At 53.7% G+C, this 25,768-nt stretch overlaps 2 protein-coding genes across 4 annotated transcripts; one reads left to right on the forward strand and one right to left on the reverse strand.

The window, feature by feature from the left end:
- Positions 1-1,225: 1,225 nt before the first annotated feature.
- On the reverse strand, positions 1,226-6,050 carry MMAB (metabolism of cobalamin associated B). 3 transcript variants are annotated; one of them, XM_054844734.1, is made up of 9 exons: positions 5,861-6,050; positions 5,708-5,784; positions 5,493-5,586; positions 5,018-5,075; positions 4,099-4,171; positions 3,654-3,751; positions 3,262-3,326; positions 2,138-2,197; positions 1,226-1,952 (listed from the first exon to the last, which is right to left on the reverse strand). In XM_054844734.1, exons 1-9 carry the CDS (start codon positions 5,947-5,949, stop codon positions 1,790-1,792), a joined length of 777 nt encoding a protein of 258 aa, XP_054700709.1. In that variant the 5' UTR covers positions 5,950-6,050; the 3' UTR covers positions 1,226-1,789. The 3 variants fall into 3 exon arrangements, with proteins under 3 accessions (XP_054700709.1, XP_054700710.1, XP_054700711.1); XM_054844735.1 differs by having other exon boundaries at positions 1,226-1,794; positions 5,861-6,045; XM_054844736.1 differs by lacking the exon at positions 3,262-3,326 and having other exon boundaries at positions 1,801-1,952; positions 5,861-6,048.
- A 109-nt stretch (positions 6,051-6,159) lies between these two features.
- Positions 6,160-19,831, forward strand: MVK (mevalonate kinase). The gene is made up of 10 exons (XM_054844576.1): positions 6,160-6,332; positions 6,413-6,560; positions 7,569-7,716; positions 8,982-9,137; positions 12,033-12,136; positions 13,201-13,246; positions 14,038-14,128; positions 14,602-14,718; positions 17,724-17,877; positions 18,207-19,831. Exons 1-10 carry the CDS (start codon positions 6,255-6,257, stop codon positions 18,356-18,358), a joined length of 1,194 nt encoding a protein of 397 aa, XP_054700551.1. The 5' UTR covers positions 6,160-6,254; the 3' UTR covers positions 18,359-19,831.
- The last annotated feature ends 5,937 nt before the right edge of the window (positions 19,832-25,768 follow it).

The raw sequence follows: 25,768 nt of genomic DNA on the forward strand, positions 1-25,768 counted from the left end.
AAATTACTCTGTGAAAAATGTGCATTAACAATAGCCATGAAATATCTGTTTAAAAAAAAAAAAGGGTGAATAATGAGACAGCGCTATCTATTAGCGCTGGGCATTCTTCACTCTGACCCCACTCTGATTAGAAAGTTAACACAAAAGCCGGAGACTCTTTTGGGAAGCAAGTTTAGGGTTGTTTCTACTGAAATAATTGGAGAGAGGAAGCTGCGTGACTGACTGAAGAGCTCCCGCCGCTGGAAGCAGCGGCCTCAGTGCGGGACAAGCTCCCTGGGTGCGCGTAATCCCCCCACGGGTTTCCACCACGCTCCTCCACACAAGGAGGGCAAAACTTCAGCCACCATCTCTGACCCGCGTTCGTCCCAGTTATATTTCCAAGCTGTAGTGGCTTGGGCTTCAGTGTAAAACTGTAATTGTCTGTATTCTCTATACAACCTGGGGAGGAGGCGTTACCTCGTTCAGCCGGGTGCGACACGCTAGTTTACGTACCGAGTGTGTTTTCTGGCCGTTCTCAGTCCCTCGGGAAGCTGAAATGGAGGATGTCTTCTCTGTTAAGTACTGCACTCTGCTCTCGTGACGTTTGCGGCCAGATTCTCTGAGCTCTAGGACATGCTCTAATCTGCTCTGCTGAGGGCTCTGTGACAGCGACACTCCTGAGGTCGATGCGGGCGTTAACGTGTGCGAGATGCGAACCCCTTTAGGTGTCAGCCTCTCTCTTCCAGCTCTGTCAGCTGAGGCGGCACCAGGCCCCTGCCACTCATCACAACCCCGTTAGCTGCAAACTTAGGGACGCGAGTGGGCCCCGGTAGATAAGACACGAAAACTGAACGAGGGCTCTGCTCCTTCAGCTGGTACGCACAGCGAGGGGGATGCTGTGACCAAACTCGGAGGGGTCTGTGCCCTCGGAGGGGCGGCTCCACGTGGAGTTAACCCCAGCTACCTAAACACGGCTTGCCTGCACACGACATGTAGGATTCGGCCCTTCCTCCTTTAATCCCCCCACCCCAGTGAGCCCCGGTCCTGGCAGAGGATGCACTGGATTGTCGGCACGGAGACATCCTTCACAGGCACAAAGAGAGGCAGCCAGGGCCAAAGAATTCGCGGTGCATTCCTGTAAATCTACCCAGCTCAGCTTCAGCCAGGGCTGATGGATTGAAAGCAACTTAAAAAAGAAAAGCACACTGGGCTCAGTATTAAAGTATGACAGTTAAGGGCCCTTCGGTACAAGTAAATCACATTTATTATTGCAAAGCCTGTGGACAGAGTTCCCGAATCTCTACGCAGTTGCTGTTCTGTACAAGCATTATGACTTACAAAGAGAAGCTGATTGTTTTCTCCTCTTCATTCCTCAGAGTCCTGCCAAAGCCTTTCCACAGCACCTGCCGCTGCCCAGGGAAATTAAGACATCTCTAGCAATCAGCTGTAGCTCTCTGAAGTCTCCTGCCTCAGCTCCAGCCCAGGGCAAACAGGAACTCCGATGCCATCGCCGGAGGGTTATACAAGAGATACTGGGACAAGGCCCAGTGAACAGAACAGCTGTGCTCTTACAGCACTTGTGAACAAGGTCCTAGTTATTTAAATTGAAGTTCTTGGCAGCTCACATTTCCAATCCAGGCTTGTTCTCTTTCCTTTCCTTGATGGGGGAAAGCAGTCTGCTGGATTTAGCTTCCCATGATCAAGGAAACAAACATTCCGGCTCCCTGTTATGGCTCAGGCTTTACATATATTTTCTCTTCCTTCCCTTCCTTCATTGCAGCATAACGTGCCAAAACGAAGAGATAGTCACTCAGCCTGGAAACCGAGGGAAAACCAGTGAAACCAGCAAAGCACGTCTGATTACAGTACGAGAACTGCAGGTGCCGGAAGGCAAAGAGAGCCCACACGAGAAGAGATTTCCGAAACGGCCTTCAGAAAGCAAGCTGACTGCTCCCTCAGCACCCCAGCAGTGTCTGCAAACACACAGGCCTTGCAAGAATACCTTTTAACAAGCTTCTTGTTGAAACTTGAAAGCTCTTTTTCTAGAAGGGCGGCTTTCCGAGAGGTAAAACCCCACAGTTTTATCCCAGGGCTAAGGAACACCAGCCGCACTTCAGTCGTACAGAGTAAGGGTTTGGGGGTTTATTTTTTTTTTTACCTGTTTAAATATTTGGCCACGTTCGGATCTGCTTCCCCTGCTTGTACTAAAGGAATCACGCTAGAAGAAGAAAAGGGAAATTTTAGTGTATTTAACTTTCTAGCTCTGAATGCACAAAGGACTGTGATTTGCCAGAGTGCCGACCTTCACACCCCAGCCTCCCCTGGAGTCCCCTGCGACTCCCCCAGCACAGTGTGACCACTGATTACTTCCCCAAGACGAATCCGTGGTGATCCGCTACATGATGCGACTAATTTTTGTAACCATTCTGGAGGACTGCAGCTCCATTCCTCTAACGGCTACTCATCAGCGGTTATCACCAAACGGTGGGAGCAGTTAGCAGGTAGTAATACCCTGAAGGATCACTATCCTTTTCTGCAGGTAAGCAGGGACCCTTCTGTTGAGGGAACAGAGCTGCTCTTGCCTCCTGACTGGTGTACAGCCCTCCTTCTAGCTTGCTTTGGACAAGAAACCACTGACTGTGACGTTAGTTTTTGGAAGATCTCCTTGCTGTCCTCGCAGCACAGCACACCCACAGAAACACCTTCCTGCACATCAGCGACTTCGGTAGGGAAACTCCAGCAACTCGGAACTGCTGACGCGCAGGTTCAGGCTAACACAGGAGACTTGGCGTGGAAGTGATTTACAGAATGAACAGTCGAGAGTTTTCTCCTCCGGACCTTACCAGGAGAACTTTAATCTCCAACAGAGACATGGGACAAGGCAGGTGCGGGCAGTGACATCTTAAGCCGCTAAAAGCTGCACCAGATCTCACACCGGCCAGTGCCCCAGCTTCCATGGTGCTGGCCTACAAAACTCACTCAGCAAACCAGACACGAGCTGAACACGTAGGTGCATCTCAACGTAAACCCGCCTGTCCTTTCTGAAGTTCTTAGCTTGGATGACCCAGTTCGGGGCGGGGGGGGGGGGGGGGAGAGAGACTTGCTTCTTGCTGACTGCACTCCTGGAATTTCACTAATACAAACACACAAAGCTTGACTCAAGCTTTAGCCAAGCACAATACAGCTAAGGTTGATTGCTCCAACTGCAGCCATTCGCTCTCACCGTAGCATTCCGATCACCTTTTATCAATTTTATTCCGTTACACCACAGCCAACACTCACCACCTTTCAGCTCTGCGGCAGACAGCTCGGGAAAAATGCAGAGCAGCGCTGCTTTTACCTCCTGACTGAAACAACAATGAAACAGCGCATCAGTGTCTGCCAACAACAGATATAGCCATCCACCTTATTGTGTAACTGCAGCAAAGCTTATCACATCTCACACACGCATGCAACTGAACCCTGTGTTACGGCTAGGCAACTGGGAAGAGATACCTGAATGCAGCAGGATGTGGAAATTTAACTCAACCGGGTTCTTCTCCCTGCTTTTCTTTTGGTATTTGTCCATGCAAATAATGGCCTCGCAACCTGTTTTCCCGCGGCAAGTGGCGGAGCAGGTTTACCCTAACGAAGCGAGCCTTCTCCAGTCAGTGAAAGGCATAAGCAGAACCTACTGGCAAGATGAAAGCTCTGAGCGGAGGAAGCTGCTCTGAGTAACTGTCAATCCACTGCTCCAGCTCCAGAACTGGCTTCTCACTAAAAGACGTTCGTTCTACAGAGGGAAAAGAATCACCGAAAAGAAATGCAGACGTAATTCAATCTACAGATAGAGCTCTACTGTAATATTTCTTGGATCAGCAAGTCCTAAGAAAGCGTCCCAAAGAGATACTCCTGCTAGAGCAGGGCTGGCTCCCTCTCGGCAGCTGTGGCTGGGTGTCAGGCCAGCTTACAGCACTCGAGTCACGCACAGGCAGCAGCAGCACGTGTGTGACCAGGCGTGACCTCATTCAGCAGCCTGACACGCGGCCCTCGGGCAGCTCTAACTACCACAGAACGGAACAGCCTCCCACAGCAGTGATTCAGGAACTGTTATCCCAGGAAAGTAACTGCGGGGCTTACTTAAGTGAGCCTCCCTGGCTGAGGAGAGAGGCGTCGCGATGTTGGAGCCCACATCCTGCAGCATACACTGGACCTAGATGTGGCAATCAGGACAAAAACAAGAAGCGCTTTCATTAACCAGCCTTTGATGCTCCGGTACAACTGCAGCAAGCTCTGGGAGGTGACAGCTGGTTGTGCTGATTAAAGAAGATCCTACCCTTGTTGTTCATCATCCCCCAGCCTGCTGGCAGGGGGGGATCAGGTAAGTGCTCCCTAATTGCTTTATGAGAAGCCAGATTAGCGCATGTACTTGTTTTCACTGGCACATTAAACCACCCTGGCTGACTTTGCAGAAAGACTGGGGAGTGCTCACATAATCCCTGTGCTGGTAGGACATCGAACCAGTAACCTCTGGAAGAAAGACGGTGACAAACAGCTGCAGGCAGTGCTTGGCTCGATGTCACGTCCGCTTACAAGAGGGGCATCTCTCCACAGCCCTGGATACTCGAGCGGCAGTCTGGTGAAGCTTTATAAAATCTCTGATTAGCTCCGAGTTCTTGTGCGCAGCGAAGCTAATTAGCAAAACCCACAGACGGCCACGGCGGGAGCTGTCTCCCACCATCACGCCCACGATTTCAAGTGTGAGGCGATGTGACAAGACTTGTGTCCGTGACCATGTACAGTAACAGGTCTGAATAAGTCTAGAGATATGTTGGCCTGCCCATAACTAATCACTTGGTCTACCAGTTTCCTTCTTGGTTAAAGAAATTTATTTCTTAGAGAGTAATCAAGGGCCAGAGTCTTAAGTATTTATTTAAATACTAAATTTATTAAATTCCTGTGTGTCAGTGGGAGCACTGTGTCTAAAATTAAAGAGTTTAAGAATGTGTTTCAATAGCACAGATGAAGTGACTGGGTGAGGATTATCATTAATACTCACTTTGTGAAGTTGTTCAACAAACGTGTGGCCCTTTTCACTGCTAAATTCACCAGCAAGCCTAGGTTTGGGAAAAAAAAAAAACCAACAGAGTTAGCTGGAAATGAAAAAATAACGCCAATTGTGGATATACATTTTTCCATATGAAAAACACAGAATTTGGACACTCCTGACTGTTTGTCTGTGCATCCCTCTGGAGAAACGTGGTCCACAGCGTATCCCCTGCCCTCCCCTGGGCGACGGGCCCGGGAGAGCCGCTCTTAGCGGAGGAGGATGCCCAGAAGACCCCACAGAAGAGGGTCGGGACGCTGTCACCAGGCCTTTGAGCGTGGAGGGCCTGGGTTCGGCCTGCCCAGGGCCAGAGCCCCCCCCGCCGGGCTGACGGCGAGTTCCCCGCGGAGCACGGCCACCCTGGCAGGCCGGGGCTGGGCCCCCACGGCCCCTCCGCCCGGCAGCGGGTCCCAGGGCAGGCGGTTACCCGATGGCCGAGCTCAGTTCGTCCGTGGCTCCCAGGGCTTCGAAGATCCGGTCACCCTTCGGCCTCCGCTCCCCGGTGAAGGTGCTGGAGAAGCCTTAGGAAAAGGCCCGGGGGAGGCGCTCAGAGACCGGGCCCGGCCCAGCGGAGCCGCGGGGGTCGGGCCAGGCTCCGCCCCGCGCTCTCTCGCCGTGTCCCCCGCCGCCCCCGGGCACTACCTGCGTCTCCCGTTCTCGTGTAGATCTTCGGGGCCCGGTCGCTGCGGGGGCCGCGGTCGGAGGAGCCGCCGTCGGGGCTGAGGAGGCACAGACCGACCGTGAGAGAGGGCGCCGGGCCCTGCCCGCCCGGCCCCGGCCCATCCCCGCGCTCACCTGTCCGCCCCGCTCCGCTGCCGCCGCCCCGCCGTCCCCAGCGGCCCTCGCAGGCCCCGGCCCGCCGCCGCCGCTGCTCGCCGCAGCATCCCTCTCGGCCACCGTAGCTGCCGGCCAACCGCCCCCTGACCCTCCGCGGCCACCGTCCCTCCTTTCGCCCACTCCCGCTGTCACCCCAGCTCCGCACCACTCCGCGCCGCCGCATTCCGATTGGCCTTCCCGAGTTCCCGCCCCCGAAAGACTCCTGACTATTGGCTGGAGAGCGAGGAGGGCGGGGCAGGGCGTGGCTCCTATTGGTCAGCGGGACTGTCGGTCCGCGCGGTTGGAGTTGGGTATCTGAGGTGGCGGTGCGGGGTCCCTGGGAGGCCGCGTCCTGCCGCGGAGCTGGCGGGAGATGCGGGACCGGGACCTGGTGCTGTCCGCCCCGGGGAAGGTCATCCTCCACGGGGAGCACGCCGTGGTGCACGGCAAGGTAAGGAGCCTGCCGGGGGCTCCTGGGGCTCCGGCCCGGCCACCCGCACCTCTCCTGACGCCGCTTCTCCTCGCCCGCAGGTGGCCCTGGCCGTGGCGCTGGACCTGAGGACTTTCCTCCGCCTGCGGCCCAGCGGTGAGGGCAGGGTGTGCGTCCGCCTGCCCGGCGTCGGCGTCGTGAGGAGCTGGGACACCCCCCGCCTCCAGGCCCTGCGGGGGAGGTTTGCAGGCAAGTGCTGGGAGGAGGAAGCCGCTGCCCGGCGCCTTCTGCTCAGTGGCCGCGCTGGGGCCCCGCGGGGTTATTTGTGCCCCCCGCAGGGTGTTGCGGGGGGGGGGGGGCGTGTCGTCTGTGACCACGCTCAGTGCGTGCTTAACTAACGCGTCCCTGCACGCCCCCGGCGCAGGCACCTGCAACTCCCCCTGTGTGTCACTTGGGACCCGCCTGATGTGTCTGGGCCTGGCTGTGGCTCTGGCCTCCTGTTTCGAGTTCCCAGGGGCTTGTTCTAGTGCTGCTGTACCTCGGGCAGTGTTCTAATACCTGCAGGAGCCCTGTCCAGGTGTATTGCTGGCAGGGGCCAAAAAGGAGCCTCTCTGAAGCTGATCTGAGTTGAGGGCTCTTGGGGAAGGCAGGGGTACGGGGCCTGTTTTCCTGCCTCTCTGTCCCACGCCAGCCTTCACCGGGATTTCTGCAGCGTCTTGTACTGGGTAGAGTGCCTGAATGGCGGTTGTGCCATTTCCCTCCGGAGCACCTGGCATTAACTCCTGTGATCCTTGTGAGCACCGTTTGCTTAGCAGAAAGCAGAACCAAGTCTGCCGTGTCAGAGCATGGATAACCTCTCTCAGCACTGGCCAAAACTTTTCTTACGTTGATGCCTGCTTCTGGCCGTTTGGAGTCTGGACTCGCGTGAAGCGTGTCAGAATATCCACGTTCTTTAATAAAGAGTTTGTGACTTGCCAAGTTGTACGTGGTGATGGATGGGTGCACTGGGAAGTGTAGGCAAGGAGACAGTTGCTGTAATACAGTGCAGATGTGGAAACACTGGGTTTTCAGAGTGGCTGGTGGAGATTTTGCTTTTATCATGAATCCTCAGGTAGAAAGTTAGTAGATGAAATCTGAAATTGGCTCAGTCTATTTCTGCCTACTGTAACAGGAGATGTTGTTCTTGTAAATACTGCTTTCAAGTTAACAATTCCCTGGTTTCTAAGTGTTTAAATTCTCCCCTGCTTGCTTCCATAGCTGACTTTGATGAATCTAAGTCCCCCAGCGTAGAACAGCTGGATACACTGAGAGAGTTTGCTGGAATTGCTGCCGGAGCCTCAGCTCCCGAGAGCCTTGCTACTCTTGCCTTTCTGTATATGTGCCTGGCTATTTCGGCTAAGTATGGGTAAGGCTATCTTCCTGCCCCAAAATAAACCTACTATCTTGAGTGTTGTTCACCATTAATTGCTTCTACAAGGTCATAGGAAGAAACCAAATCTTTGAGGGAAAATAAGAAGTTACAGGGAGCCTCATTTCATTTGGGTTCTGAGCACCTTGGGAGACGCTTTCAGAGCTGAGCTGTTTGGTGGGTGGGGTGCCCCAAGCAGATGGGCTGGGAGTCCTCTGCTCTTGTTTAGGCATCCAGCTTTGAGGTGCTTAAGTCAGAACAGTTCATCCCACCCTTCCTGAACAGTCAAGAGACACAGAGACAGACAGACCTCCCTCCCTCCAGCAGGCAGCTCGTTTCATGCTGGCTTAGCTTAGAAAACCCGCTACAGAAATGAGCTGTGAATTCTTTGTCTGAGCTAAGTCTGATCCCTCCTGTGGGCTGCCTCTCCCTAAAAATATGAGAACTTGGGGTAAACGCAGCTCAGGGCTGTTCCAGTTCCTAAACTTCACCAACGCTGTTGATGGTATCAGTGTAAGTTACTGGACAGGTGCTCAGGGCAATGCCTGATACAGGACTGCTTGCTATTTTAAACCAAGTCAGAACCTGACTTCAATATTCATCGCAAAGAAATCAAAGGTTAAAGAATTATCATGTGTAGCTGCATCGTGTTTTGCTTTGCGGCCTCTGAGTTGCTTGGCGATAGCACTGGGGCTGTCACCAGCCTGCTCTGAAACCGTCAGTTCATAGTTCATGTCACTCACCAGCCAGTGAAAAGCTTTTGGGTTTGATGTTGGGGTCTGTAACGCAACCCGGACACATTCAGTGGAGAAAAGGGGCGTGTGGGCACAGATATGTGCGGATTTCACCTTCCCCCATCAGCTTGTCCTCCAGTGGGATGTAACTAGGCAGTTAGGGATTTGGGATATTTAGGCTTTATTTAGAAATATGTCTAAAACTGTGTTTACAACAATCTTTGACGGGTCTCTCAATGGTGCTACTCAAGTATTTAGTTACAAAGTGCCCGTGCTAGCAGCTTGATCCAATAGATCCAATTCAGCAAGGCTTTGTTCTAGTACAGTGGCTTAGCAAGGCTGCTCAGCTGTGCTAACTGAGCTCTTGTGAAGCCGGGCTGTGTCGGATGGGTGTGCATGTGCTGATGTTGCCAGTTTTCAATGAGCTTTTCCTGTGATCCGTCCTAATTGACATCTTTTGCTTTTGAAATGTTGTCTCAAGATGGAATTCAAGGTCATTGTGTTACATGCTGCGTGTTTGTGTTTCAGAGATGTTCCCAGTATGGACATACTGGTGTGGTCTGAGCTGCCCACGGGAGCTGGGCTGGGTTCAAGTGCCGCCTATGCTGTCTGCTTGGCCGCGGCCCTGCTGACGGCGTTTGGAGCCATCTCGTGCCCTCTGAAGGAGGGAGAGTCCTCAGCCAGGTAACGCTTTGGGGAAGCCTCCCTGCCTTGGATTCTCAGCCCAGGGCAGCTCTGCTCTCTGTGCCCCTGTCTTTCCTTTTACCCACACAGATTCTGGCACGGGCACCTCTCTGGTTCTCTCTGGCCACCTCCTGGGCTGTGGCCGCAGCAGCGGCACCCTGAGCCCAGCTTCTTTCCCTTCCTCTTCTCTTGCTGTCCTGCGTTCCCAGCAGCAGTGTTCCCTGTCCCAGGGCTCTGACTTGTGTGTTTACAATTCACTTTTCCTGATAAAAGCAACAGGATGCAGAGACTTGGTAAAACTTGCACCATTTCCCTTGTCTAGTGTGAGATATACATACTAATTAAAAAAAAAAAAAAATCTTTATTTTGCCAAGAAAATAAAACATGTACTTACTGAGGTGAATTTTTTTAACCTCTGTTTCTTCTCTGTCCCTGAGCATCTTCCAGGTTTTGCTTTGTGTCCTCAAGGAGTCGAGGATCCTTTCTGGTTTTTCTGCATTTTCACGTTAATTTTTTTTTCTGCATGTGGTACATTTCCTTCTGATCTCCTGCCTTGAGTTTCCCCTTTATCAGTGGCGGGTGAAAGGGATTTTCTTTCCTTCTGCCCTTGGGTTGCTTTCCCTTGGAGTTCAGTCTTGAAAAACTGCTCTGCTGTGTGCCTGAGGAGGCTCTGTTTAAAGCTGCGTGTCACAGCTGGAGTGGCAGAACCTTCTATTGTCCGCTCTGTGCCAGGTGCAACCTTTTGTGGTTGGCTTCTGCGGATTTTGTGTGGGACTGAAAGTGAGACAGCAAGAGGGGGTGACTGTGTTCTGCTTCAAAAACAAGAGTTTGCAGCCTGACCCAGAAACACGTTCTTGGAGCGGAGCAGTTTGTACGCCGTGCTGAGGCAAATCTCCCAAATGGTTACGGGGCATGAGAAATACAAGGCCAGTTCCAAACCAGGCAGTGAGGATGTCTTCATTCCCTGCTCACGCTTCTTAGATTCAGCTTGAATACAGCATTGGGTGTTTTTTTTTTTCTTCCAGCTGGCATGCAGAGGGGTAAGTGAGAGATGGGGGTGTCAGACTTCAGAAGGTTTTTGCTTAACGTCGCAAGAAAAGAACAGCGTGATATAATGACTCCTGTGTAGAGAAGAATCGCAGCCTCTCAAAGAGGATTAAAAACAAGTGGTTTACAGCAAACTGCGCTTCTATTTTGAGTAGCGGTGGTGTGAGCTGTTTTCCTGAATGCTTCACAGATTAAATATTGGCAAGTGAAATGAAAGGTGTGTGGAGATGGATAAAGATGTTCAGCTGAGGCCCAGGGAAGTGGGGAGTTAAAGGAAGCAGCTTCCAGATAGCAGATGGCGCTCAGAATTTCTGCCTTGCCTTAGCAGTGGTCAGTGACCGTTCTCATTATTTCATGTAAGACTGTGTGATGCTTATCAAAAATCCTTGCTTGTGCCTCTCCTCCATCGTGTAATACCTATTCTGGGCCCCGTGGTCTAAAAACCTGTCGAATGGACGCTCTTGCTTCACCAAACACCAGCTCTGATCTCTGCAGAGCATCACTGATGCCGGTATATCTGATACTGCTGTGCATTAGGCCATTTGGACGGCGGCTTGGGATGTGTGCTGCGTGTCTGGACTGCAGAGCTGGCAGCGCTGTGTGGCAGGGGAGGGTCAGAGATGTGTATTAGTGTGGCTGTGCGAGCCCAAGTGTGTTACGGCAGGGTGCGGGGGGGACTAGCTGGCTCCCTGTGGATGTTGAGCTTCCCTTGGGGTGCCAGGGTTTGAGAGAGTCCTTCGGTGTGGAGTGAGCGGGTGGGTTTGAAGTACACTGGTGGGTTCTGGAGGTGGCTGTGTGGGTGCGTGCCTTGCAGAAGCAGGCCCAGAGCAGGGAGTGGGGTTTTGAGAGGCGCTGGCGGGGAGAAATCACTGTGGGGGAATTGTGGTGAAGTTGCAGCCAGCGATTGCTTTGTAACTGCCAGCTCTGCGTTTGCTTTTTGTATTGCCACAGCCCATTAATTAGTATGTTCAGTCAGGGGCCTTGATCCTTGCTGAGTCTGACCCAGCACCAAACTCTTTGTGCCAGCATTTAAACTCTCAAAGCACTTACCAATTTATGTGACGGCTCTTAAGACAACAGAATGACCTGGTTTTGCGTCTTTAGCATGACACCTTCTGGATCTGCATTTGGTTCCCTTCTGTGCTCTAAGTGCCAGTACCCGTTGCAGCTTGAAGTGTTAGGAGGTAATCCCTAAAAATCAAAGTCTTTGCTGGAGGTAGTAAATCAGTTCTAAGTACACCTTTTGACCCAATTTGTGAGGCTTCTGCAGCTGGCAATTAGAGGCTGAAGTTGCATGTGTGAAATGCAACTTTTACTATTTTTTTTTCTCACATCGTGCCTTTTGCATCTATAAATACACCGTTCTGCCTGTTGGCGAGCAGGATCTCAGGCCAAGATGTGTGGTAACACGCAGTGTCGGCACGGTGGGGATAAGTCAGGACTTGCATTCAGTTAAATTTGATCTTAGCTGGGCCGGGGCTAGGATCTTCTCCCTGAACCTGCTCCCTCCCTCGCCCCTGGCCTGCAGCAGGAGTGCTGGGTAGCGGTTGTACCCTCCGTGCTGTCTCTGTCCGTGGAGCAGCACCAGTTCCCCTCGCGGGCTGGATGCATTCTACATGGTGCTGTGCAGAAAAGTGCCGGTTAAGCGCTGTAAACAGCGATGCCTGCTCTCTGCCAAAAGAACAGAGTGCACGGAGGGGATTTGCAGTGCTGGGGCTTCCCACAGCAACTGGGTGCCTTGTATGGTTCCCGCTGCTTTTGTATCTCCTGCAACCTCTGGTGCTTCTCTCTGTCACTCAGCGTGTGCTGGTTTCGGTTGTGTATTGGAGTTGTTTTCTTGCCTTTCAGGTGGACAGAAGAAGAGCTGACTTTGATTAACAGCTGGGCCTTCCAGGGGGAGCGGGTGATCCATGGCAGTCCCTCGGGTGTGGATAATGCCGTTGGTACCTGGGGTAGGTGTGTGCTTGCCGCTCCCCAGCGCTGAATGTGGGTGCTGAGGAGAGGCTGACAGGGTGCAGGGCAGCAGCCACGTTTCCACTCTCCACTGCAGAGTGAGCATCAGCTGTAGGAATGTGGTGAGCAGATGCTGCAAGTTGCATTTCTGCAAATGATAAGACTTGGTTGGGATTGCTGCAGGGACACTGGATGGAGCAGGTTGCCTCACTGCACTGGGGTACAGCAAAGGGACGAGAAACTCCCAAATTCAGGCCTTCGTTTTGATCTGAGTAGAGGGAATCCTTTTCTGTCTTGGTTTGCCCCATCTGTAAGCTGGGACTGGAGCCAGCTGGGCTCTTGGGAACTCGCTGCAGTAACACCAGTGATCGGCATCCCCCAGGCAAGTGCCGTGGGGCACAGACCCTGTTGCAAATAACTGATATTTAAACATTCTGGCGTGAACAAAGAAACCTAATCCTGTCCCAGGGATAATGCAGTAGAAAATGCAGTTGGACAGCTGTCATTTAGTTTCAATTAGCAGAGACTTCCAAGTGGTTTGGAAGTGTCCTTGGAGACTTTTAATAATCTTTCTAATGAGACCTAATCGCAATGCCTCTGTAAAAGTAGGGGCCAAGTGAGACATTCCTTCTGGACAATGAAATTCCATGCTGAAGGATGACTGCTGACATGAGTGCACACGTTCAGTCCAGTTTGAAACCCGCGTGCTTGGCTCTGCCCCAGGGAATCGCCGCTTGATTCTTTTTTTTTTTTTTTTTTCAGTAAAGATTTAATGCTGGCCAAACTCTTTGCCTTTTAAAAAATATTTAATGTGATCCCAGAGCAGAAGAGAGCAAAGGGGAAAGGCATTGGGTTAACTACGTCCAGCCAGACTCTCTCATTAAGTCAGCAGGGTTAGGCAGATTCATGCTGTCTGAGAACATGGTTCATTTAGCTGGTGTTTCTTGCAATTACTGTCATATGCTCTGGGTGAGGCTCTAAAGATGAAAGACCTTCTGTCTCTTACGACACTGTTATCTCTCGGCTGGCTGTGTACTGAGACGATGCATGTATTTTACTTTAGGTGGAGCCCTGAGATACCAATCAGGAAAAATCACACCATTAAAGAGGTAATATTCGAGTTTAAAAATAACGCTTGGATACGGTGGGTGGAATATGTCAAAAGAGGCTTTGGGTGGATCTCGTAGGGTATGAGATTGATGGGAGATTGCTAACAGCGTGGCGGAAGGAAGGGCTCTCTAGCCAGATCTTGCTGTGGGTGTGGGTAGCTTGAGTGTTGTCTTGGTTTGGGGTGGACGGGAACAATGAAATGTTTGGTCATTATCTGACATTAGATGAACACAGCACGAAGGATCAATATTAATTTCATGGCATTATGGGCAGCAGGAACGGATCTGCTCCTGGCAGCAAATGACATTGCGGGGAGGGGGAATTTTTTGCTTACCTGGTGGTAGGACTGTGTGAAAACTGAACTGCAGAGGCAAATCCAGGTCCTGCATGTTCCCTCTGCCTCCTGCCAATGAAGTATAATCTGACTCCATTAAAATCTTTCACAGTGCATGAAATTGCTCTATTAGCAGTTAATGGCTACTGCTGGCTAGTCTCGCAGATAGTAATTCAAAGGAAAAATTTTGCTTGAAAAACATGGATTTCAGTAAATACGTTACAGTCCTATTTATAGCGCTTGTACAGTTGTTCCTTGTATCCAAGAGGAGCAAGTCTGAACCCAGCCAGCACTTAAGCACCTGCTTAACTTTTTTAAAACTAACGGGGCTCCTTATCTTGGGTGTCTTGCTCCAGTGGGCCTTTGAGGCAGAAGGAGCTGTAGCTATCTGGGACTGGGGAGCTGCCGGGGGACTGTGAAGAAGAGACACGAGGAGATGTCTCTTCTTGCTTCCAGGGTGCCGATGCTGAGGATCTTGCTGACCAACACAAAAGTCCCTCGAAGCACCAAGGTCCTGGTGGCTGGTGTCAAGGAGAAGATTCTGAAGGTGCAGCGCCTGTGTGGTCGCAGGGATGGAGATGTGTGCTGGGGCGGGGTGGGGAGATAAACCTCACAAGCTCAGATCTCCTCGTGGGGCACTGCAGGTCTCACGGGGATCTCTGGGAGATCCCTCCTGTGGTCACTGCATTCCCACCTGCTGCTAGCTCACACCCAGCTGCCCTGGGAATGGGGGTTTATCTCACCTCTCCAGCACTAGCAGGGCTTGCCAAAAATTACCAGTTTGCAACCAGGAAAAGAATAGTTCCTTCCTCTGGCCTCTTTCCCTCTCTTCCTCCAGTTTCTGCAGGTGGGAGCAACTTGCCATTGCCCTGCTCTGCAGTGGGTTTTTCTGTGAATGGGTCACCCCAAATGGGGTGAGCAATTGTCTGGCTCCGAGAGAGTGTGGCTGGTTTTTTCACAGTGGGATTAGAAGACTAACGACGAGCAGTCTTCTCACATCTTGCCTTCCCCCCTTCTCAGTTCCCTGCTATAATGAACCCGGTGCTGGACTCCATCAATGCAATTTCTCAGGAGTGCCAAAGTGTTCTGGAAGCGATGCCTGCAAATCCATCACCAGAGTATTACCCTGTGCTGGAGGTAAGGGGCTTGTTCGCCAGTATTTTTAGACACTGTTACTGTTGAACATCAAAATGTCATTTAAAGAACATTAAGTCTAAGAAAAAATTTGATAGCAGGAAATGTTCAGTTCTGAGTGAAGCCATGGTCTGTGTGTGCTGCTTTTAATGCCCTTCCTGGAGCCAAAGGACAGAAAGGAGCTGGTGTCTCTCCACAGCAGTGCGGAGGGAGGGAGGGAGTAGGCCTGGTGCTTTGTGGACCTGTAGCTTGAGAAATTTTGTTTCCTTTTGCTAAGAAACATGGAGCGAGTTCAGGCTGAGACGCTGCCTCCCTGCGCTGCAGGCCAGCCGTGCTCGTTCTGGCAGTCGCTGCCTCTGAAGCAACAGCTTTGTCATTGCCAAGGCTGGAGTGAAGAGCAGAGAGCCCAGCAGCCACTGGTTTGTGATGGACTGGTTACGAGCCAGCTCCCATTGCTCTGCGCTCATCCTGGCTCCAGAGGATAACAGAGTTGTGCCCAGGGCTGACCTGACATTGATGCATGAGGTGCATGCAAAGATCTGTGCTTGTCTTGGCTTTGCTCGAAGTAGGAGAGGCTGCTGTGGCGGGGGGGAAACGCGCTTCCAAGTGGAAGAAGTTTTTTGCAGCGCTGAGAGCACCATAATACTGATTCATACAACCGTGAGGTAAGGATGTGTGGCAGTGTCCCAGCTGAGGCAAACCTGGTCTGGTCCCCGGTGCCAAGTGACTTGGACGGTCAAGAACCATTTGGTACAAGCGGTGCGGTTCCTTTTTGGCATCTGTTTCCCACCCCAGCCATCGTCTTTCCCGTGAGGATCTCTGCTCGTCCTTGCTCTCGCTGGCAGGTTGACCCCTCCGCAGCTGGGCCTGTGCTCTGGGGGTGCAGGAAGGGCTCTGGGATGGGACACAGAGCTGCTGTCCCACTTGACCTCTGGCAGCAGCAGATGGTGCGTACAGCCTTCTGCTCTTCCCTTCAGGCTGTGTTCCACCTCGCTGTGTGTGGGTGCTGGGACTGCAGCAAGCACGGGAGGGTCTCCCATGGGGTTCATAGCAAAGTCCTTCTGCTCCCTTCGCACCCAGAGGGTGCTGGGTTTCTGTCCCATTGGGCTGGGCTGGCAGGGCTGGGGGAAATCTGAAGTCTGTTTGCAGCACAACTTCAGACAACTCCTCTCCACATTGCTCAGGCTGTCTGAAGTATTGGGGGACGGGGAAGAGAAGGGCTAATTCGAAGCATGCTTTGAGATCCTCACATGTATACAATGCTGCTTTGGCATCTTTCAATGCCCAGGAAGCACCGCTGCAGTGAGCAGGTTTCTGTCTTGAATCTGTTGGTTTGGCTTGTGCTTGAAGAGCCCACAGAGGCACAGTTGATTATATGCAGCATATATATATATATATATATTTGGCTGTTTCTGAAATGTGCAGTTCTGGACAGCATTGTATTTGAACCATCGAACTAGTCGTCTGTGTCATAAGCTGTCATCCGATTCCTGGCAGATTTTGGATCAGGAGATGACAGGTGTCTTGGATCATCATAGACAGTGCTGTGCCCTCACTCAGGCATATAAAGAGGCCTCTAGATGGACGTCTGTCCAACCCAGCACAGAACTTGTGATATACGCACTCTGCATGCGAGTGGCTAATTCATCTCCCTGCATTTGTTTAAACACAGTACAGAAATGCTCTGGAGGGAGGGAGAGGGATTATTTCTGTGTGGTGTTGGCAGGAGACCCGTGCGGAGCTGAGGGGGACATGACTGACACCTGCCACGCTGTAGCATGGCTCCCGCCGCTCCCTGTGCGCAGCATCCCTCCCGGCTCACCGCGAGCTGCAGGCAGGGAAGCGCTCGGTGGCACCGGCTGGAGGGGGGAGCACAGGGCTCCTGTTGGGGAGCCTCTCTGGGATGGGTCCAGTCTCAGCCAGCACCCTGTTTGTGACACCCTCTGGGACAGTGATGGGAACAGCCGCTGCGCGCTGGGGAGATGATAGAGTTGAGGCGTTGTTGAGAATGAGCTTCCTCTGCTGATGGTGCTGATGGGCTGGGAGGGCACTGCAGTGCTTCGGGGCCGGGTGTCTGTTCCTGGCCCTGCTCCAGGCTCTCTCTGAGTGTGGGCCAAGCCCTTCCCTCTCTTCCTGAATTCCTCACCTCTACTACTGGGAGGAGAGAAGCTGTAACTCCCACCTCTGTGTGGTGTTGTCCATCACTTGGGCCATTTGGACTTTGCTGCTGTGGCAGCTTTCTCCAGGAGCAGCAGGGTTTGTGGCTGGCTGGGACAGTGTGGCAGGGATGCCGTGCTTGGAGAGTGGCTTGCACTGCTCTCCCCCAAAGGGAGGACACTCTCGACCCAACTTGTTCTGGGTGCCAGATTCCCAGCGTGGTGCTGGTGAGAGGCCCCTTGGCTCGCAGCCCGGGCCCTGCCCGTGAGGAGGGAGAAGTGCTGCACAATGCAAACAAGAGGAGGTAACTCCATGTTGCCTGTCCAGCAAAGCCGTTTTGGACTTGGCTGTGTCAGAAGTCCCCTGGATTTAGTTATGCTGGATGGATTGCAGAGCAGGGCAGGGTGACAGCCAGGAATGAGAGATGTTGGCTTAGTGCCCTTCCCACGGCCAGCGAGGGGGCTTGCACAGTCTCCTGCTCAACATTCGTGTGACAGGGGAGAGGTGAAGCAGTCAGGAGGCATCAGGGAGCTCTGATTTAGCACCTGAAATAAATGCCAACTGGCAGCTTGCGGTGACCAGGATTTTCTGTCCTCCCTGAGTCCAGAAGCAGTTGTACCACTGTCACTGTGGTGGGCAGCAGCAGCACAAATCACGAGGGGGACAGGGACAGATGAGCAGCGCAGGGCTCAGGCCCCAGCCTCGACCTTGCTGCCCTGTGCTGCTGGGCCCCAAGACGTGCTGGTGGCCAAGCTCCCTGCAGAAACGAGGTGGCTGGAAGGCAGGGCAGCTCCTGTGAAGAGCTTCTGTCACCATGTGTGCTCATCTTATGTGTGTGCGGTTGCTTTTAGGAACTCTTTGATATAAACCAACACCACTTAAACGTGATCGGAGTCGGCCATCCCTCCCTGGACAGGCTGTGCCGAGTGACGGCGTCTCACGGCCTGCATAGCAAGCTGACCGGGGCTGGTGGGGGCGGCTGTGGCATCACCCTGCTGAGACAAGGTCAGTAATCCTCCGCTCGCCCTGGGCATCCTTCCCTCGTTCCACGTGGCCCTGCCAGAGGGGTCAGGTTTGAAAGCAGAGGGATACGACACTAGCCCTTGTACAGCTGGGGTGGGGTGTGAAGCCACGTCACGAGCGTGGGATGGCCTGGCAGTGTGGTTTGCGGTGTTTCATACAGGAGTGATTCAGTGTGTTCATTTATGTGTGTCAGACCCTCAGGGTGTTGGGTACGTTCCAGCGGGCACGTGTTTAAACGTGCGATGGCCCGTTTCAGTCTCCCCGCAGTGGCCTAGCTGACTAACTGGCTGCTCTTGCCTTCCTCTTGGCAGACACCTCCCTGCTGGCCGTGGAAGCAGCCAAGCGAGACTTATGTGCCTGTGGATTTGAATGCTGGGAGACCAATATCGGGGCGCCCGGCGTGACCCTGCACTCCTTCTCGTCTTTAAACACCAAAGTGCTGCATGCGCTCTCTGAGAGTTAAGCTTCTGCCTCTGGCAAGACTGAGCTCTTGGCACCGTGTCCTCGGAGCAATAGCTGTGTGTGCCCTGGTCCTGGAAACTTCTCTCCTGCGTGTCTGTGGGCCTCTAGACACGGGTGCGGAGCCAATTTCAGGCCTGGTGTCACTGGGACTGGGGGCTATGATGAGGACCTGGGAGCAACTGCTTGCATTTGAGCTAGGTTTGAGCAGGTTTGACCCAGGCTCTCAAAATCCTGTTTTGAATTTACTTGCTCAACTGCTGTGCTAATCCCAAGGGGCAGGAGGAGAGGGTCTTGGCTGGATTCCAGTGTGGATAATGACATTTTGCTTGGTTCTGCTGCTTCGGATGCATGTGGTGTCTCTTCCCTTCTCCCTTGGCATCCTGTGAGGGCAGGCAGCGAGGCTGGCAAGGTGGATGTCCAGAGCGCTTTGACATTTTTGGGTGAAAAGCGTCTTGGCAGCTCAGGGCTTGACACTCAGGTCTCCATTTTCCTGGACTGCAATTCCTGGTGGAGAGGAAACCTTTAAATATAGCTCTTACCTGCTACTAATTGAAAGTTGGATAATTAAAATGAAAGCAACAGCACAATTCTAGTGAAATTATCCCTGTTTTCAGTCTTCCCCATTATCTGCCTGGGCTGATAAGCAGGGTCCCATAGCTAGGCTCTGGTTTCTGTTCACGTGCTCGAGGTCCGGTTCAAACAGCCGCTCTCACCTGTAGGGAGGGTGGCTAAAGGCAAAGGCGGTCTGGGCATTTCTGCTTGTAATAGCTGTTCCAGGATCTCTTGCACCACAGAATGAAACCAGCATGTCACCTTGACCCTACGTGTTGTTGGGTGTGTAAATCGTGCCCCTGCCAGGGCAGGGGGAGACTGGGGCTGGAGGGGGGTCAGTGGCAGAGCAAACACAAATTGGCTTTAGTTTGAAGTAATTTCAGTAGAAAAAAACCCAAACAAAAAACCCCCTGCCTCCTCAAAAGCTGACCATAACTTGCAATTGGCAGACTATAAAACCTAAATGCATTTAAACTTATTACACAAGTGTAGATGCAGTTTTTACTTGTGAAATTTTAATGACTTGTACCACGGAACTAAAGGGAATTGGCAGGTAAGTGTCTGCAGCCAGAGTATCTTGAAGTAATAAGCTGACACTTAGTGGTTGTGGTCTCTTCTGTACCTGCCAAAGAGATTTTATCGCCGTTCTGTTTGTTGAGGGTTTTTTTTTTTTTGTTAGTTGGGGTTTTTTTATAAGTGTAGCTCTGTTCAAGAATTGCTTCATTCAAAGCTGAGTAATAAATTGGCAGAGGTGGAGGAGCTTGCCTTCCTCTTCCAGTGCAGGAATCAGAAAAAAATCAAGTATGAGAAGTTGAGATGTACTAGCTCTAAAATCCAGGCATCGTGATGACCAGCTTTAGTTCACTGATCAGATGTAAAACTGTCTCTGGTTTTAATAAATTGGTGGGTTTTTATGTGCAAAGTGTTCTTTGATAATTATGCTGGATACAAAAGGAAGAAAGTACCTTACACTGCTTCAATAAAAACAGGTTTCAGATGCTGGGTTTCTACATGTCTAATTACAATTCCAATTTGCATCCAGGAACGGTTTTACGCTAATCACAAGTCAGAAAGCCTGATAAATAATTTACCATTTTCTAATACAGTGTAATCAATGTGAGTATCTGGAAGCGTGTTGACTCTCTAACCACTTAAATGTGTCTGTAGTTTCTCCTGGTTCGCACAAAGAAATGCCAAATTCAGCATGAAGAAACTTCGCTTCAAAACAACATGTCTGGGACTGATCCTCATTAGCTGCTTTCCTTGGAGACGGCCTCGCAGTCACGGTACAAGTGCTGGAGGAGTACGGAGGAAAAGAACAGAATAAAAACTTTGATATGCTGGTTAAAATCATAATTAAAAGCGGTCGTTTAAATAGACCAGCTCCTCCTGTTACCGTCCTGCTCAGCTGCCCAGGTCCTTCACGGAGCAGCAGAGCTTGTGTTGTCCCTGCTTCAGCTTCCACCTCGTCCCCGGGGCAGGGCAGTGGGATCCTGCGGGATCCTGCAGCCTGGGACCCTTCTGCCTGCAAACTTGCAGCCTTGTCTTGCCGGCCTCTGGTTTGTGCGTGGGTGTGAAGGAGGTGCAGCCGTGACACAGAGAAGGACGATTGCTGAGCTGAGCCCTGCGAGTGATCTGAACTGTGGTGGGATGCACGTGTGGCGGGTGCAAGCTCTCCTTCCCGGGAAGGCTCCAGCCACCTCCGGAGGTTTCCTCCAGCCTCTGCTCGTCCCGCTCTCCTGCCTGCCAGCGTGGAGGTGGGCGACATTCCCAGCCGAGTGAGGGTTCGTGGCAGCAGCCACCCCGTCCTTGGTGTGGGTGGGCAGAGGGGACCTGTGTGGTTCTGCCCTGCCTGGGGTTGCAGGCAGGGGGACAGCAGGAGTGCTGCCAGGCAGGGTGCTGCCCGCCCTGAGGCTCTGCCAGAGCCCAGCTCTTCCTTGGGCCGTGGGGACCAGAACTGCCAAAGTCAGCAGCTGGAGCCAGTCCCAGTTTGTTCGGAGTGAGCATGGATTTCACATCCATCTGCGAGCATGGGAGTGCCCGCTCCCTCCTCTCTGTATTCTCCCTCCCGGCTCCATCGGAGCCTTCGCGGGGGCCTCCCGACAAGCATCGTGATAACGGGGGGGGGGGCGTTTGGCACATACCCCACCCCAACTTTTGCGTGGGAATTGCCTCTTCAGTTGCCCCAACTTGCAGCCACCTCCTGCGCTTCCTTGAGCTTCGCACGCCTGCTTTGAGGCAAGGCCGCGGGGGGACCCCATCCCTGCACCACGGGCAGCAGGAGCGGCTGCTCCCCCGGGACTCTCTTGGCCCACGGGGGCACGGTGGGTGCAGAAGGAGGCACAGCCCTGTCTCTCTCTGCAGTTTGCTGCTTCGGGAGCAAAACTGAGTCACAAATTAAGCCCAACGAGCGTGTTCTCCCCACGGACTCGTCCCCTCCTCTCCCCCGGCCGCACCACAAACACGCGAGTGCTTTCCCGTCTGCGCTGCCCTGGCTGCTCTCTCCAGTCTCGTTTTACGGATGCGTAGCAGAGCAGCGATTGCTGCTGAAGGATTAGCCTGGTAATTTGGCTAATTTTTCTTGAGCTTCATTTTTCACATTATGAGCTTTGCAGAAAGACTAACGATCCTGGGTTTGCCTCTAATAGCGAGCGGGAGGGGAGGGGAAGCCACGCTCCATCCTTTCGCAAGGTGGATGGGGGACACCGGTGTTTCTTGCCAGCCAGAAGGAAAACACTTTGTATAAAAAAAAAACCAACACCTTTCAAAAAATCTTCCTTTTTCCTTCACTGCCAGTGGATGCTGCCGGTGCACGGGCCAGCATTGCCGCCACGGTGTCTGCAGTGCTGGGGTGTCTCTGACCGGCCGGGGGGCTCCTGTCCCCCACCCAGCGGGTCTCCCCCTGACCCGAGAGCGTGCCGCTCGCTGCCTGTGGGGCGGCTGGGTGCTGCCTGTCCCCTGCCAGGCACAGATGGCATTACTTTTTTTTTAAATCTGTGTCAGCAGTCGCTTCTTTCTGCTCCGGTGAATAGATGCTGAAGAGGCAGTGACATTATTTGAGATAACAGAGAGAACAGGAAAAAGGGTCAGTGAGAGAGAGGAAATGTCAGCACACAGCCAAGGGGGGGGCGGGGGGCTGCTCAGGACCCTCGGGGCTCCCCGCCACTCCCGGGGTCCCTCCTGGGGAGCGGGCCCCGGGGACCCCCCTGTGCGGCTGGCAGGGCTCAGCACTGCGTGCTCGGCTCTGCGCAGGGAGCCTGGGGGGCTTGGGGCATCTGGGGGTCCCGCGGGACTGGGGCTGCCCCAGCTGGGTGCTGCCCTGTGCCCCCAGGAAGAGCAGGGGCTCCAGGGCGAGCCGGGATCCCCCCGGTGCCATCTCAAGGGTGGTTTCCCGATCTTGCATCTGCCGGTGCAGAAGGGCTCCCTGTGCCATCTGCCGCCCCGGTGCCAGGGATTTCGGGGCTCCCTCCTTCCCGGGGTCTGTCTGGGGCTCAGCACCGAGCATGTGGGGTGCTCAGCTGCACCCCGGCGAGGCGAGCGCCCACGGGGAGCCCGTCCTACCCCCCCCCCCGTCTCTCCCTTCCCTCTCCCCTCCCGGCACGCTGAAGGTTTTGAAATTTAAGTATTACCGTCTGCTTTGTTGTTGCCTAACTACGACAGACAAATTGAGAACTAGTTGTCAAAATGTCAGTGCACAACAAATCAACATTCAAAATGAGTCTCAGCGCTATGTGGTGTATAATTAAAAAAAAATCCTTTTTAGAAATTTCAGCAAGCGTTGGCTCCGCTTTATATTTGTCTGTGTGATTAATAAAGGCAGCTAATTTTCAGACTTTAAAAACAGCTAGAAAATAGCTCCTAATTACATATTAGGTTCCAAGCGGCCCCCGCTGAGCAAGGCTGGTATTGGTGGGCCAGAGAATTTGGCAGGGGCTTAATTACATTCTGAGCATCATCTAATTTTAGTTAAATGTAATGTAATCAGCAGCAGATGTCTGAAATAAAATATGAATTATGAATATGATGAAATTTCATTCTTGAATAAAAAAGTAATTTGCTATTTAGTTCATTAAAGTCGCAGAGGTTTATTAGGGAGCAGGTATACGGTGCGGCTGGGTTGTATTAAAATGATATTTCAGAGAGAGTAGGAAATTGCATTAAAGGTGCTAAAATATTCTGCCGGAACGATGCGCTGGTCGGGAATTAACATTTACAAAAATAACGGAGCCCCTGGGCTGCCGCCAGCCCCCAGCACCAGCAGTTGGCTCCGGAGTTTCTCATTTGGGCAAGGTGACGTCCCGCATCCTGCCTGCCCTGCCCCGGGCGTCCCGGGCTGCGTCCCGTTATTTGGGGACGTTTCCCCCGTTATTTGGGGAGGAGGCTCTGGCGGGGACGAGAGCCCCCGGCGCGTCCCCAGCGTCCTCCCGCCGTGCTGGCGCGGGGCCTTTTTCCACCTTGGCCCGGAGAGCGAAGCATCAATTCACCCGTCGGCTCCGGGACCGCGGCGGATCCCTGCGGGACGCCATCGCCTGGACATCTCTCCCCGCAGCATCCTCTGCGGTTTCAGCTCTGAAGTTTAAATTGCTTTTCTCTATTCCTCGGTGGCCTGGACTGACAGATAAACATCTTCTGGAGAGGGAGAAAGATGGCGTGTTCATTATTTCCCTGTATTACAGATGCTGTCATTTTAATCCCTCCCGGATGCCGGGAGAAAGGCTGTGCCTGGGCACCAGCTTAGAGCCCTGCCCGCTTCCCAAACGCGTCTCCGAAGAACAGCCCGCGGCCGATTCCTCCTGCACGCAGCAGGCAAGTGTGGAGGAAAGCCCCACTCGCCGCGGCGAGCCGGCAGCAGCAGGCAGCATCCCTGGCTGCCGGGTCCCGGCGGCTCCAGTGTGCCCGGCACGGGTGATGCTCGTCGGCGAGTACCGGTGCCGTCGCGAGTGCTTGTGGTGCAGCCGGGCTGCCACGCTCGCTCGCGTGGGTTAGCAGTCCTCCCTGTTCTATTCATCAAGGGCATGACAGCTAAAATTCATTTGAAGATGAAGAAAGTGCCGGCTAATCCTTTCTGTGAGACAGTGATAGACTAGCGGCTCGGGAAGAATTGCACAGCAGTAATGAAATTAGGCTAAAACTGCTGGCGGATAGCAGATAATTGCCCTTGTCTGTCATGAGGAATAACGTCTCCCAAATCCAACACAATGATTGTTAAAGTTGCAAGAATTTATTTTATTTTATTTATTTTATGGGTTTGGGTTTGGCTTTCCAAAGGCCTTTCCAGGAAAAAAAAAAAAAAAAAAGAGCGGGAGCTGCGTGCTCGCCTCCCGCCTTCCTCGGGCGCTTCCGCCGCCTGCACCGCTGCAGCTCGTTAGCCTTGATGAAGCAGACGCACGCGCACCATCACCGCAATGCCGAGGACACCCCGACGCGGGACCCCACTGGGGGGCTGTTCCGGGAGCGGGAGGTGAAGCAGCCGGCACGCTGCGCTGCTGCTCGGTGCCGGCACCGCGGGTTTGTGGGCACGGGGGGCGGGTGGCTGTGCCAATGGTCCGTCCCCAGCTCCCGCCAGCCTTGCCGGCAGCACCGGTGCTTTCCGGGGGGATCCGTCCCCCCAGCGCCAGGGTCCTGCCTGGCCCTGCCTGCGCGGTGCCGGAGCCGGTGCCGGGGTGGGTGCCGGTGCCGGGGTGGCCACACGAGCCCGGCACCATGTCAGGGCTGACCACCAGCCATTTATTTTGTAATTTACGGGGGGCGGCAGGCAGCACGGCGCGGGTGAGTGAGTGCACTGGCCGGCAACCGCGATGTTTTATTCGCGAGGGCTGGCACGGGTAATTTACTGCGGCCGGCAATAACATATTTCACTTTCCGTCTCCCAGATGAAGATTACTTGTGTTTGAAAGTGCCTGAACACACACTCAATTCTGCTTAAACGCTCGCAGCCAGCCGAGCGCGGATCGTCCCGGCGGCGCGGCCGGCTCAGCCCTGCGTGGGGTGGCACGGGGATGAGGACGGGGACGAGGACGGGGACAGGCTGGACCGTGGCCGCTGCACCTGCCGGAGATGCCCACGGCGCTGGGGAAACCCACCTGCAAGCCCCCGGCGCAGCGGCTGGAAATATTCAATGCGCCTTCCCTGACATTTAATCCGGCCGGGCGAGGAGCTCCGTGGCATTTCCGAGAGGGGCTCGGGAAAGGTCAGGGGGTGGAAAAGGTTGGCAGGGTGGGTGCTCCCGCCTCGCCCCGCGGCTCCCCCTGACCCCCCCTGGACAGCTGCCGTGCAGACGCCGCATCTGCCGAATATCGGCTGCCGGTGGCCGCACGCCGTCCTGGGGATGCCTGAACCACCTGAGAACTGGGTCAGCACGTGTGGGGGGTGGGTCACGTCCGCACCCCCAAAAACATCCCTGCGAGAGGCAGGGTGCGGAGGGCAGGAGCGGGGGCTGCGGTTGGAGGGGGCAGCAGGGAGCCCCAGCCTGGTGCCGTGGGAGCAGAGCCGGGCGGCACCTTGGCAAATGCTCCGAGGAGTCGTCAAGTGCCCTGTCCCTGATGCTGCAGCCTCCTGCATTGGGGACGCTCCAGTGCAAGGGCCAAAAGAGCAACGCTCACTCCGTGGGCATTTTAAAACCTTGCTTCTCTCTCCTCCCAAAGAGACAGCTCCGTTCATCGCTCCCGTCTCTTCGTTGCGTGCACATCTGCCAGCAAAACGTGGGATTTCCAGAGCTGCCCGGGCAGGGAGAGGTGTGCTGTGCCTCGAAATAATGAGGAGGAGCCGACGCTCGCTTCAGCCTCCAAAAGCAAAACTCAGCGGGATGCTGGCGCCGAGGTGTGAGCGGAGGGGATGGGGAGCCCGTGCGGGGCTGTGC

The sequence above is a fragment of the Grus americana genome, chromosome 16 (genome assembly GCF_028858705.1).
Source record: "Grus americana isolate bGruAme1 chromosome 16, bGruAme1.mat, whole genome shotgun sequence".
In the NCBI taxonomy this organism is placed as follows: domain Eukaryota; kingdom Metazoa; phylum Chordata; class Aves; order Gruiformes; family Gruidae; genus Grus; species Grus americana.

What these genes read in the sequence shown, in the direction of transcription:
- MMAB (XM_054844734.1), bottom strand. Translation starts at nt 5,949, where the DNA reads ATGCTGCGGCGAGCAGCGGCGGCGGCGGGCCGGGGCCTGCGAGGGCCG. An exon ending in TTGTTGAACAACTTCACAAA is followed by an intron (nt 4,172 to 5,017) that starts GTGAGTATTAAT and finishes TGCCACATCTAG; the next exon opens with GTCCAGTGTATGCTGCAGGA. An exon ending in AGCCAGGGAGGCTCACTTAA is followed by an intron (nt 3,752 to 4,098) that starts GTAAGCCCCGCA and finishes TTCCCTCTGTAG; the next exon opens with AACGAACGTCTTTTAGTGAG.
- MVK (XM_054844576.1), top strand. Translation starts at nt 6,255, where the DNA reads ATGCGGGACCGGGACCTGGTGCTGTCCGCCCCGGGGAAGGTCATCCTC. An exon ending in GAGGGAGAGTCCTCAGCCAG is followed by an intron (nt 9,138 to 12,032) that starts GTAACGCTTTGG and finishes CTTGCCTTTCAG; the next exon opens with GTGGACAGAAGAAGAGCTGA. An exon ending in TCAAGGAGAAGATTCTGAAG is followed by an intron (nt 14,129 to 14,601) that starts GTGCAGCGCCTG and finishes CCCCCTTCTCAG; the next exon opens with TTCCCTGCTATAATGAACCC.